General features: G+C 38.7%; 2 protein-coding genes across 2 annotated transcripts in view; one reads left to right on the top strand and one right to left on the bottom strand.

Moving 5' to 3' along the window:
• Positions 1 to 13,472, top strand: part of LOC134671872 (guanine nucleotide exchange factor subunit Rich) — a 58,593-nt gene that overhangs the window by 22,606 nt on the left and 22,515 nt on the right. The gene's annotated exons all lie outside the window — the stretch shown is intronic.
• On the bottom strand, positions 631 to 2,153 carry LOC134671849 (cuticle protein 7-like). Its single transcript, XM_063529701.1, has 3 exons — positions 1,990 to 2,153; positions 1,282 to 1,371; positions 631 to 1,208 (listed from the first exon to the last, which is right to left on the bottom strand). Exons 1-3 carry the CDS (start codon positions 2,005 to 2,007, stop codon positions 690 to 692), a joined length of 627 nt encoding a protein of 208 aa, XP_063385771.1. The 5' UTR covers positions 2,008 to 2,153; the 3' UTR covers positions 631 to 689.

The raw sequence follows: 13,472 nt of genomic DNA, 5'->3' as shown, positions 1-13,472 counted from the left end.
GTACGGGGGGTGAGCGGGAGGGGCTAGTAATGTTGGCATCAGTTTACTTTATTTGGTAATATGTATACATTTTTTGGTAATCATAGTGGTTTATTTAGGTGAAAATATCGCATTAATTTGGTCTTCAAGATTTGGTGATCATTAATGATTTTTGGTGGTCATTCAATATATTTGGTATTTGAATACAATTTGAAGGGCAGTCGTAATTAAAACGGTGGTACTTTTGTATTTTTAGGGCTTATTTTTTTGGTGTTCAGTAATTTTTTTTGGTAAGCATGATTTTTTTATTTAGGGTACCAAAGTATTTTTTGGTGGTCATTATATTTGTAGCCTTATTAAAACATAAAAAATTTAAAGATAATGAAACCTATAAGCCTATTTGTTTTAGCTTAGCCCATTTGTGTTTTGATAAATTATTTAAATTTTATATAAGTTTGTGATAGTCCCTAGTTATTCGGGTTTATCTTGGGTCCGACGTCAGAAAAGGAAAGGCAGCAAATATATTTTTACATTTATTCTTAAATACATATTCGCTCAGGTACACTTCGTTGCTTTGGAATTTAACCGTAACTTAACTTCTATCAAGACCTATGTGTATTTTAACATATATCTGTATGCCAAAACACACAAGCGCCGTGAGTAACTATGGTTACCTATACACGTAGAAGCTTATAAATATTAGCACTAGATCAGTGCTTGGTTCGAATGGTCAGCTTTTGGCCGGCGAGAGAGATGGGCCCGGCGGTCCATCGGCGGACTATGTTGCCTTTGTGGCCGTAGGTGGCGCCCGAGAGCTGCACCCAGGGCTCTAGTGAGGGGAGGATCGGGTATACGTCGTAAGGGGCGATGATGGGCGCGGTGTCGATTACCGGGGTGATGATCGGGCTGTGGATGATAGGTTCGGGATCGATGGCTGCGATGGGAGCGTGCGCTATCGGGATCGGGGCGGCAGCAATGGGAGCAACCGGTGCAATAACCGGCGCGGCCGCCAACCCTACAGAGTGCACATTAGGGCCGGTCCTCTTTACAACGGCGTTGAAGCCACGCAGCGAATCGGCAGTGTACTCGACGATTCGGACGTTCCCGTCGGGCTCCACGAGCGAGTAGGCGCCCTGGACGACGTCGCCGTTGCGCGTCTCCCACTGCGCCTTGTTGTCGCCCGTGGCCGGGTCGTTCACGGCGTAGTTGAACCCGTAGCTTGGGTTCGGCTGGAGGATTAAACAGCAGGGTAAACAAATTGTGGCGTCGAGGCTTTTCGCGCATTCGGAACGTTCTACTTACGATATTCTCGACGGTCGCTACGGGGAGGTATGAGAGTGTCGCCGGGGGGTTTGCTGAGACGATGGCAGCGAATGCCAAAAGGCAGGATACCTGTAAATAATGATTCAGTCGTTGTTATCCTGAATTCATTGTCGGTTCACTGTTATCACCATTATTATCATAAATCATGCAATGAGAAGAGACTTCTGTCAGAAGTGTTTTTTCACAAGATAACAGTATAAGTGGGTAGATGTTGAATTATATTAACACTGTTAAGGGGCTATTCATAAATTACGTCATTTCAAATTAGGGGGGGGGGGGGTCTAGACATCGGATAACGGTAGCATGAAGTAGGAGGAAATGGGGTCATTTGAAGCATGATTTTTGGATGTTTGCAGGGGGGGGGGGGGGGGTCAAAAATCGTCAAAAATCGATGACGTAATTTATGGACAGCCCCCAAGTTCGCCTTTATTAGAAATTGTGACAAATGATTAGTCGTTTTGATGATCTGGGGAAGTTATCCCTCAATTTCGGCGGCAGCACTAAAGCGTCAGGTTAGTCTGCTTTGAAGTTCTTGAAATCCCTCATTTTGCATTAGGCGTTTTCTCGGGGACAAATGCCTACATTCTTAATCAAGAACTTCCACTTCCATTAAGATAATCCAATCAGCAGGATTCACGAGACGCAAATCCTTCTAACACTCTGACCAAATTATATAATGATAATTACCACAATATATGAGTTCATGTTGTTAACAAGGTTCTCCAGTGAGCAAGCGAAGTGCACTGTACCCCTGTCATTTTCCTGCCGCGTTATATACTACATACCACACTAATTAATTAATTATTCAATACAGCGCTCCAGTTTGTCAAACATCCACGGATCAGTACACTCTATACTTGCAAATTTACCTGGCACACGTAACCTCACGAATTATACAAATTAATTACGTTCAGTCCTAATTAATTGTTTGTTTATTATTGGGGTGGGTCTTGCAATATCTTGTGTTACATGCCCTTTTCAGTAAGTGTTTAGGATTGTAATTCATTCAGTGTGGTTTGGTCGGCTGCTGTAATGTTTTAACGGCTCAGTGGTTCGGAATAAGAAATAGTTTATTATCGTCTATTAGTCTCGTTCGGTTTATCTGGAAATTTAAACCTGCATTTTAAATAAAAAAATACTTATAATTTTATTATACATATTATTACCTGGTCGGTTCTCTTAGAGACAGAAAAAAAAACATAGAATCTTGTCTGTTTAGTGAAACATAGTTTGTTGATGTTGAGCCGAATTTGGTGAATAGTCATCCTTAAGAACAGCGCCAGCTGCCAGCTTAGCGGTAATCTATCATGGCAGGTACGACAACCGTATAAGCGCTCATTAACATTTCCTGCAAACTTGTTTACAGATTGCACGTTAGGTGGCGGTAGCGATGTCATGTATGGTCCACTTAACACATAGTCTGGATCGTACAGGTTTTGTGAAATTCTGTATATGTTTTAATAATTAAAACAGTTTTTGCGAACATAAATATTTTTGTTTATGACTTGTACACCTGCACAGTCATTGAATATGTAGGTGCTCGGTATTTTATTGCAGTGTTCTAATTTTTATGATAAAAACTAAGTAATAATAAAAACTAAACGAAACTGAAAATATAACTTAATTTAATCTAGAATAAATCTAAAAATGGGCCGTGCGGAATGAACGAGACTTTCATTGTATGAGTGACACCTGTATTTGACAGTGTACAGTCAGAGGCAACATTTTATTGGTTAAAGTTATACACACATAGATATTTTCTTTCACTCATTCATTCCATTCGTGCCATCTCTTGTGTATCGACCTGTACCGAAGACTGGCAGCACATCAGACATGCATAATGCCAAGCAAAAATGTGAATTGTGTGAGAGAGTGCGGGTCGGTGTCAGTCATAATTGTCATGACTCATGAACACAGTTCAATGCAAAATTTAACTAATTAAAGGTCCGTAAATATTCTTAGAGCCGCTTGCACCATTCCACTAACCCAGGGTTAACCCGTAAAATCTAGAGTTACCATGGTTACTAATACAATTTGACACAGGATTAACGGTTTTACCGCTTAACCCCGGGTTAGTGGGATGGTGCAAGTGGCCCTTATAAAAGGATTCAGATAAGGTACCTAATGTTAAGGATAAGAGTGGGTAAGAAAAATATAGGGGCAAAAGAAACATTTATAGGGAATCATTATACTGTTTGTCTTGTCCCGAGCAAAATAAACTATGGTTCACACCAACATGATCTTACATATCTGTATCTGTTTCCATTAATGTAATAACGCATCTCGCATTAAATTTTTATGACGTAATAATATGGTGGTCCCTACAAAGAAACATACACAATACACACAAGTTTCACATTGTTTGCCCCTTTCTGTTGTGAGTCTGGTGAAAACCTGTAAAACTCGTACGCAGCACATAGATACGCAATAGTGTGGTTGCAGGAATATGTAAACCTACCTACTGTAGCTGTAACCCGTTTATTCATAAACCTTAGTCGTCCCGACACGATCAATCACGTAAGATTGACACTCGTGATTGACCGTTGACCCCGATTGAAGCGTTTGCCATGCAGAGTTTTTTAGGATCCTACTTATACATATGAATGAGATTAACAGATATTTTGACTGTCGCCACCGATTGATCGCTTCGCAATGTGCTCGATTGATGTTTTCTAATGTTCCGCTGTTGTCTTCGTCTATTTTATCTCTATTCAGTAAAACAAAATGTCAAAGTAACGGAAAAGGACAAACGTACAGCAGAAAGCAATTCAGATTCGACAGACGTTTATTAATAAAAATCCATAGGTCAGGCAGGTCCTATCTTTGTATGATCGTAGCTCTGGTTAATTTGTACAGAATTGAATTAGACAGTATTATAATTTTTGTATTAATTACACGTGATAATTAGCACAGGTCATATAATTAGTGTGGTACTGATTGATTATCAGTCCTAACACTATGTTACATGATATCGTCGGCCTAAATCGCAAACCTCGTAACTCCTCCGGGGGAGTTACGGGGTTTGCGACTATAAGTATTGTTGTCCAAGGTAGCAATTACCAATTTCCTTGAAATGGAGTTACGAGGTTTGCGAATTAGGGCGACGATATGTGATATGTAGTTATAAATATCATGTAATTGTAGTGATCGATGATTACCCAACTAGCAAAAAAGTCTCAGATTGCGCACTTTATAAGAGTAGTGAGCTTATAGCGCTCTTATTTTTGTTTTGAACTTGTCATCGCTCTTATATTAGTCTTAGACAAGCTAATACGCACTTTAGTAAGTTTAGTCTTATTACCTAGTCTTATATATGTATATTAGAGCATTTTATAATACCATTATAAGCCTCTCGCTCTTACAATAACATTTACTAAGTCTCATTGAACTTGAGAGTACCTGGTCTTATATCCACATTCTCTAAGTTCATTTGATCTTATAATAGACTTTCTAAATGCTATTATAAGAATGTAAGACTAATATCAACATGGCATAATACTATTATGAGCCTCTCGCTCTTACAATAACATTTACTAAGTCTCATTGAACTTGAGAGTACTTGGTCTTATATCCACATTCTCTAAGTTCATTTGATCTTATATTAGACTTTCTAAATGCTATTATAAGAATGTAAGGCTAATATCAACATAGCATAATACTATTATAAGCCTCTTGCTCTTACAACAACATTTACGAAGTCTCATTGAACTTGAGAGTACGTGGTCTTATATCCACATTCTCTAAGTTCATTTGAACTTATATTAGACTTTATAAATGCTATTATAAGAATGTAAGACTAATATCAACATAGCATAATACTATTATAAGCCTCTTGCTCTTACAACAACATTTACGAAGTCTCATTGAACTTGAGAGTACGTGGTCTTATATCCACATTCTCTAAGTTCATTTGAACTTATATTAGACTTTATAAATGCTATTATAAGAATGTAAGACTAATATCAACATAGCATAATACTATTATAAGCCTCTTGCTCTTACAACAACATTTACGAAGTCTCATTGAACTTGAGAGTACCTGGTCTTATATCCACATTCTCTTAGTTCATTTGATCTTATATTAGACTTTCTAAATGCTATTATAAGAATGTAAGACTAATATCAACATAGCATAATACTATTATAAGCCTCTTGCTCTTACAACAACATTTACGAAGTCTCATTGAACTTGAGAGTACCTGGTCTTATATCCTCATTCTCTTAGTTCATTTGATTTTATATTAGATTTCTAAATGCTATTGTAAGAATGTAAGACTAATATTAACATAGCATAAGAACACTGTAAGTACGTACTTTTCTGATCTTACTAAAGCTATAATAAGATCAACAGCAGCACTTTAGTAAGATATTAGAGTGATATAAGATCAAGACACTTATATCACAATAGAGAAGATCAATATCAGATGGTTTGATCTTAAATCGTTTTTGGGAACACTATTGTTAGTATAAGTAATTCAACATGGCCACATCATTTGTATTCAGAATGCTTAAAATACTCTAATAGTGCGCTTGAAAAATGCACCTACATCAATGGCTGACTATCAATACAAAATAAAGAAATAAAATAATTATAAAAATATTCAAATACCATATTTGAGTAGGCGCATAAAGTTTGAAGTGTAAAACAGGGTCTACTTTACAATAAATAATATTTTCCCATGTGAATACTTACCCTGAAACATAAACAGACGATGATAAACAGCACGTTATTATATTTAAACATAATTCATAAAAAGTATGATAAACACACTAATATGTTTTTGTCACGTTGCAGTTAATTTCACCCGTATATTTATACTTCACAAATAGAATGTTTCAAACCAAAATAAGCTTATTTAGGCTTACAAGATTCTAACGTTCGACCAATATAAGCCTATGTAGGCTTACAAGATACTTATGTTCGACCAATATAAGCCTATGTAGTATGTAGGCTTACAAGATACTTACGTTCGACCAATATAAGCCTATGTAGTATGTAGGCTTACAAGATACTTACGTTCGACCAATATAAGCCTATGTAGGCTTACAAGATACTTACGTAAAAGCGATATTAGCCTAAAGCAGCTTAATATAGTTTTGAAAAAGATTACTGTGAATGCAAACAACATTCAATTAGACTGATATTAGAACGATATTAAAATAAATACGCTTATGCTTTGTGCCCAAACCCGGGCTTATACGATGATATAAAATCAATATAAGAGCGACAAAATTGTAGTCTAGAGACTGTTGTTAGCGTGATTTTGCTAGTTGGGTAATTATCATCGATCACTACCATCACCACCTACGATTCTGGGTAGTTTTTAGACGAAATCTATTGCGGATTTGATTTGTCGATGATTAATCGATTGTTACTGGATGACTGGAAATTCACTTGATCGATAATGAATAATCATATTTTTAAAAACACACTACTTATACCTAGGTACTCGTAGGAGGTACAGAAGAGGAACTTGTGAAGGGAAATAATTTAGTCGGATACGTCGTTAAAATGCTTTATTTACACGTATAAACACGCATATATAGCTCCGAATAGGTCCTACATCCCGTAACAATAATAAAATAGACTAGTAACGTTTCAACTCACAGACCTCAGGTACAGTAGCGTATAATAATATTTACAACATATCACTACACTACCATTTCTTACATTCTAGAAGTTTTTATTGTTTCCTACAGGACCTAAAGTTTCTTCTTCAATACAAGCTTTCTTCCCGCTAAGGAGATCGGACCCGTCGTCCATTTGACAAGTTTCCCATTGATGACTTTCTTGCTATGTATGGTCGCGTATGGTCCCGGGCCTAGGGATAAGGGCCACAGGGGTCCGTTGAGTGGCACCCAGCCTCCGAAAGAGTGCGTTAGCGGGTCCCATGGGAGACTCCATTGTCCAAGCGTAGCGGGTTTGGGTAAGCCGATTGCTAGAGGAGCTGGTCCGAAGCCGTAACTTAAAGGCGCGATTAAAGGCAAGGGTTTTATAGGAGTTAGGGGTATCTTCGCTAGCGGAGCAATAGGAGCTAACGGAGCTAGGACTCCTTGTGCTATTGGTATTTTGGCAATAGGTGCTATAAGGACGCCCTTGGATGGATGGACGTTAGGGCCTAGCCGTTTGACGACTGCGTTGAAGCCGGTCTGAGGACTGGCTTTATAGTCGACGACTCGGAGGCTTCCGTCGGGCTCCACGAGCGAGTACGAGCCCTTGACTGCGTCGCCGTCCCGCACCTCCCATTGCGCTTTGTTGTCTTTCGTTAGGTGGTCGTTGACTGCGTAGTCGAAGGCGTACCGCGGATGGTTATCCTGTCAATGTGAAATGAACTTTAAGTTGAGGATATTAAGATCGAATTGATGCGTGAATTGGCTTGTATGGCTTGTTGTACGTACCACTACGACGGTCGCTGCAGGCGCGACAGGGACAACGCCGCTTGAAACTGTGGCCGCGAGTAGCGTCAGAGTTAACGCAGTCTGAAATTTAAAAACATAATCGTTGAATAACAATATTTATAACAATGTTTAATAGTTTTCATGCGAAATTCTTGCAAACAGTATATAGCAATTGTACATAATCATCTATCGTTAAACGATAAATTTTATGTTCGTATTGCAATATCTTGCACAAAAAATACCAATGGATTGTTATCTATTCCCATGTTACAATGTGTTCATTATACACGGTGAATGAACACGTTTAAAAAAAAAAAGTAACGTATATCTATGGGCCAAATTTTTTTTAAATAAACAGTCTCATATTTAGTAGAGCAGGGGCAGAAGTTGCTATAGTCTGTATTTTGTCAATTCAAAAAAGAAAGAAGATAGAGTTTCGAATTTGACAGAACAAAGTGTGAAGAGTCACTATAAGCGTCATATTATTATAGATATATATACATATATATATATATACATATATATATATATATATATATATATATATATATATATATATATATATACAGGGTGTCCCAGAATTCGACGTCAAGCCGTAAACGGATGATAGACCAAGTCATAACAGTTATCATAAAAACACAAAAAAAAAAATCCAACTCATGTTCTTTAAAAATTATGGTAACTTTAAAAATTCACTAAAAAATCCACATCCTGTAATGGTTCTTTAACTCTTGTTACTACAAATTACATAATTTATTCTAATTTTTTTTATTATTGTGTAATCTTGAATAATTACAGGGTGTGGATTTTTTAGTGAATTTTTAAAGTGACCATAATTTTTAAAGAACATGAGTTGGATTTTTTTTGGAATTTTTATGATAACTGTTATGACTTGGTCTATTATCCGTTTACGGCTTGACGTCGAATTCTGGGACACCCTGTATATATATATATATATATATATATATATATATATACAGGGTGTCCCAGAATTCGACGTCAAGCCGTATATATAATATATATATATATATATATATATATATATATATATATATATATATATATATATATATATATATTATAGATATATATAATGACATTTCCACGCTATGACATGCAGAGTTTGGTCCGACTCTAGTATCCTCGGTCCTGAGAGTCCTCTGAGAGCCGCCACACTGACATGTCAAAGGTTATAAAACGTCCCAGTGTCAAGATCAGGATTGACTTATTACCCGTCTACTAAATCAATTAATCGTCTGTCGAAAATTAATTACCAATGTTCTCGTCATAGTCGGTTCCGTCTGTGAGCTGTCGTAATTCAATGTGTATTTTAGTGGAATACAATGCTTTTATACGGGCGCCTCGCCTATCGAAGCGAGGTCCTGAAAAACTGGCGCGACCTGTTGGTTCGACAAGTGTTCGAGTTATGCGACCCCTGCATGATTGGCTGCTATTAGCGCTGTCGATCGGGTTATTTCTACTTATTTTTAGGGTTACTGAAATGTTTCTAATGAAACCTTTATTTCTAAGCACTGATTGGTGCTTAACGCAAATCTTCTTCTTCCTCGCGCTATCCCGCGGCTTTTTTGCCACTGCTCATGGGAGCCTGGGGTCCGCTTAGCAACTAATCCCATAATTTGACGTAGGCTATAGTTTTTTCAAAGCGACTGCCATCAGGCCCCAATTCCACATCGGTGACAGGTGCGACGAATTGTAAAATCACTGTTGCTGACGTCACAGGCATCCATGGGCTACGATTACCACTTACCATACGGCGGGCCGTATTCCTGTTTGCCACCATCATTGTATTATTTAAAAAAACTTTATTATATCGGAAAAAAACAGATATTTCTCCTGCGAAGTTTCTGACAATTGTCAAAGATTTAGAAGAATTGTAGGTCATTCTTGACAGGTAATGAGTTATATGTCGGAATTTCGTGACAATTGTAGTGTTTCTTGTGACAATTGTCATAAATTTAGCAAGAGAAATATCTGTTTTTTTTCCGATATCATAAAGTTTTTTTAATAATACAATGATGGTGGCAAATAGGAATACGGCCCGCCCGATGGTAAGCGGTAACCGTAGCCCATGGATGCCTGTGACGTCAGCAACAGTGATTTTACAATTCGTCGCACCTGTCACGTTGGTGAAACAGGGGCCTGACCTTCCCAGTCTTCCCGCCCAGAGGCGAAACTAGGCCTTATTGGGATTAGTCCGGTTTACACGCGATGTTCAAACTCTATTAACCTGTAAATGGTTAGATTATTTAATGTAAGGACAACGGAACGAGATAAAGAATGTCAACCATTTGACCAATTTGAACATTGATAATATACCTAAACATCGAACAGGTACTCGTAAATAACTACTAAAACTCGGCTCCACACCACGCATAACGGCCGAAACGACCATTGGAAAACTCATTCAATTTTATACCGGATTGCTGCGCACTAAATTCCAAATTCAAACAGGTAATGCTAGGGCAGAATTATTGTGTACTAGGTACACAGGTGCGCGGAACCATCGGTGCTCAGGTATAACTCGCAATTGACAGCAATTAAATTTATTTAACGTTTAGTGCTTGCCTAGGGCAATTTCTTACACCATATTTGATGCACAACACGCATTTTACATTGTAGTACATTTTTTATCATTGCTGAAGTATTTGTTCCTAATCCAACGGCCGGTAAGCAGAGTCCCCGGTTGTTATTCCAGTAGTGTCACAAGCGTCTTGCCAACTTTTGAAAACTTTATAAGGATTCACCGCATTAGCAGCTCTATTGTAGAAAATTTAAGTATAGAACACATTGAAGGGCAAGTGTCTCGCCGTTTATACAGTGCAAATAGTGCAATCAATCAAAAAATCTAACTGTAAAAAGCAGGAAGATGATTTTGAATGGCGGTGCGAATATGTTTTGCCCATTTTAAGGTGTTTCTCTTGGAAGTTCCCCGCTTTTTACATCTAAGGGAACACTTATACCTACCTACCTTAATGACTAATTTTAAGATAAACGGTCAACAGAAAGGGGCATAACATAAACACAAAGAGATACGGTTTAAATTATACCTATTAGACATATTTTACCCGATAACATATTACGTGGGTACAGAGCCGTCTTTCAAAAGTTCATAAGCTTCATAATGCAGTGCATCCTTCCCTGACAGCATATCCATTAAATTAAAAACTTTGTCTTTTTAATAACAAACTGACCAGAAATTGTCTCACTACCTACTTACATCCGTAAGAGGACAGACGGAAAAATAAATGCTGTGCGAAACTCGAACTCGTAACTCCAGCATACCAGCCGCTCTTCCAACACACAACTGAGCTACTTCACACACTGGGCGAGCTAACTGACTTCCCTCAGGCGTTCTCAGGCATGATAGAAATGCTAAGAACGCCTCGGCATTTCCAAGCACACCTCGGCATGCCTTAGGTTAGGATGCCTTGGCAATTTGCTGAACGATACCTTGCCGTGCCATGCCGTAAGTAGGCGGGGTCTAACCGTAAAATTGATATACATAGTGTTATCCACGAATATTTAAATTCGATTAAAGGCGAAATTATTTCATTCTAATAAATGGATACGTAATTTATTACGTATGCTTACACGTGCACGCATACGCCACGCAAACTGTGTGACGTTTTTTTTAACGACGCATACATTACAACGCGCACATGCATGTGTACGCATAGACATCCATTGCATCTGTGACATAATGATTCAATTCATAATTTTCTCAGTTTAGTAAACGTTCTAAGCCCATTCCAAAGTCACTAAATGTATATTACCTATTTACTTTAGCTGGTTACCGGCCCTTTCGATTGCTCCAAGGTGACCGCCTCCGCTCCGCTGGACCGCCCGAATTCCCGATCGTTGACTGTTATCAATGTTATCATTCTAATTAGCGTTTACCAAAGCATAGAGACCATGACAGTAATCTATAAACTGAAGTTAAAATGTTGAAATTCTTAGATATCTGGAACATGTATTTATGTTCACCAGTAGGTATATGTATGTAGGTGCATGTGTAATGACAATAATCTATCTGTCGTTGAAGAGTAATCGTGGCCGCGTGTCCTACATTCAAAACATTCAAATCTTAATTTCAACCATAGATCTTAGCGCATATACAAGGTGGCTAAAAAATAACTGCATTTCCTTTGCCAGGGAGGTTTTGGGTTAATACTGAGCAACTTTTACTATGGGACCAACTCCGAACTCGTAAAAAGTAAATTGGCTGTTTCATACATTTTGGCTGGTCTATTTTCTATGGAAGGTGAATTTTTTCGCGATTTCGGGGTTGGTCGCATAGTAAAAGTTGCTCAGTATAATCCCATTGAGTGTTCGATATAATATGTCGGTAAGATTTAAGGTTGTAAGGCCAGCCTATATTGAAATTAAATACTTAATCTGTGCAAAATTATTCATCTTCTTTTCTCATTCTTATCTCACCACCAGCTGATGCTTAGATAAAGGAACAAGCGTTTATCTAAGCATCAGATAGGTATGTTATCATAACATTTGAGTAATGAGTTGTATTTTTATTTTGATAGGCCGCTAATCGAGTTAAGGGGTAGGACAATAAAACAGTAATTATATACCACACGGTGGCGCATGCTATATTAATGTTCGTAAAGATATACTAAATATCTTAATCGTAGCAACATAAATATTAAATATCCTAAAATAATTACAATTTGGTCTAAACTATCGACTACGTTGTCATATCACCAATGAGGGCTCATGGTTAGTTATTCTAATCAAGACATGGCAGAGAAGCCTTGAAAGGCAGAGGCAAATGATTCGTAAAGTTAAAAGCCCACTGCGCACTATTGCTTGCCTCTGTTATCCTTTTTTTGAAACCTTGTGCGTCGCGTGTGCCGTTGTGGGCTTCCGGCTGCTATTTATAGTTGCGATCAGTGTTTGTACCCGTCTTGTGGGTACAGAGGATACTCTATCGGACCGTTCCAAGAGGGCAGCAGACGGCCTTTTTCTAATCCTGCATAGGGTAGGACAGGTCCAATGTTTCCTTTTACCAATCCGTAACCTCCCAGGGATGGGCTCAGCGGGCCTATGCCCTTGCCCAAATAGCCCTGCTCGAGCTGTCCTCTACCTAAACCTTCCCAATCGAGCGTGCTGATAGGTCCTTTATCATATAGTCCAAGATCTACCGGCCCCTTCAATAAAGGTAAAGCGGGCAGCGGCTCCTTGTGAAGAGGTACATGTTCATTGTACAGGGGTAGTGGCGCTTTGTAATCCGGCAGGGGGCCTAAAGGCTCAGAGTAAATCGGCCCAGCCTTGTAGATAGGTCCGGGCAGGCCTTTGAGGATTGGCAGAGGTCCGTAGGAAATTGGACCGTTCTTGTAGATAGGACCGGGTAAGATCGGGCCGTTTTTGTAGATGGGTCCTGGCAGGAGTGGGCCATTCTTGTAGATAGGTCCGGGTAAAATAGGACCTTTGTAGCTATTAGGCTCAAAAAGAAGAGGAGAGGTTACGATTGGGCCATTCTTATAAATGGGTCCGGGCAGAATAGGGTTTTTGATGATCGGCTCATGAAGAATAGGTTCGGACAGAATCGGGCTTTTTAGAATTGGCGCGTGATGGATAGGCTCTTGTAATATAGGTTCAGAGAGGATCGGCGCGGGCAGGTGTTTCACGATCACTGGTTCTTTGATCAGGTTCTGAGACGACAAAGCAGGGCTATATATCGGACCTCCATGGATCGGCCCTGAAATCAGAGGTGCGCTCGCCAGGTGTCCCAGGTT

The sequence above is a fragment of the Cydia fagiglandana genome, chromosome 16 (assembly GCF_963556715.1).
Source record: "Cydia fagiglandana chromosome 16, ilCydFagi1.1, whole genome shotgun sequence".
Classification (NCBI taxonomy): domain Eukaryota; kingdom Metazoa; phylum Arthropoda; class Insecta; order Lepidoptera; family Tortricidae; genus Cydia; species Cydia fagiglandana.
The sequence above is the reverse complement of the archived record's forward strand: the minus strand, read 5'-3'. Positions and strand labels throughout refer to the sequence as shown.

What these genes read in the sequence shown, in the direction of transcription:
- LOC134671849 (XM_063529701.1), bottom strand. An exon ending in TAGCGACCGTCGAGAATATC is followed by an intron (nt 1,209 to 1,281) that starts GTAAGTAGAACG and finishes TTAATCCTCCAG; the next exon opens with CCGAACCCAAGCTACGGGTT.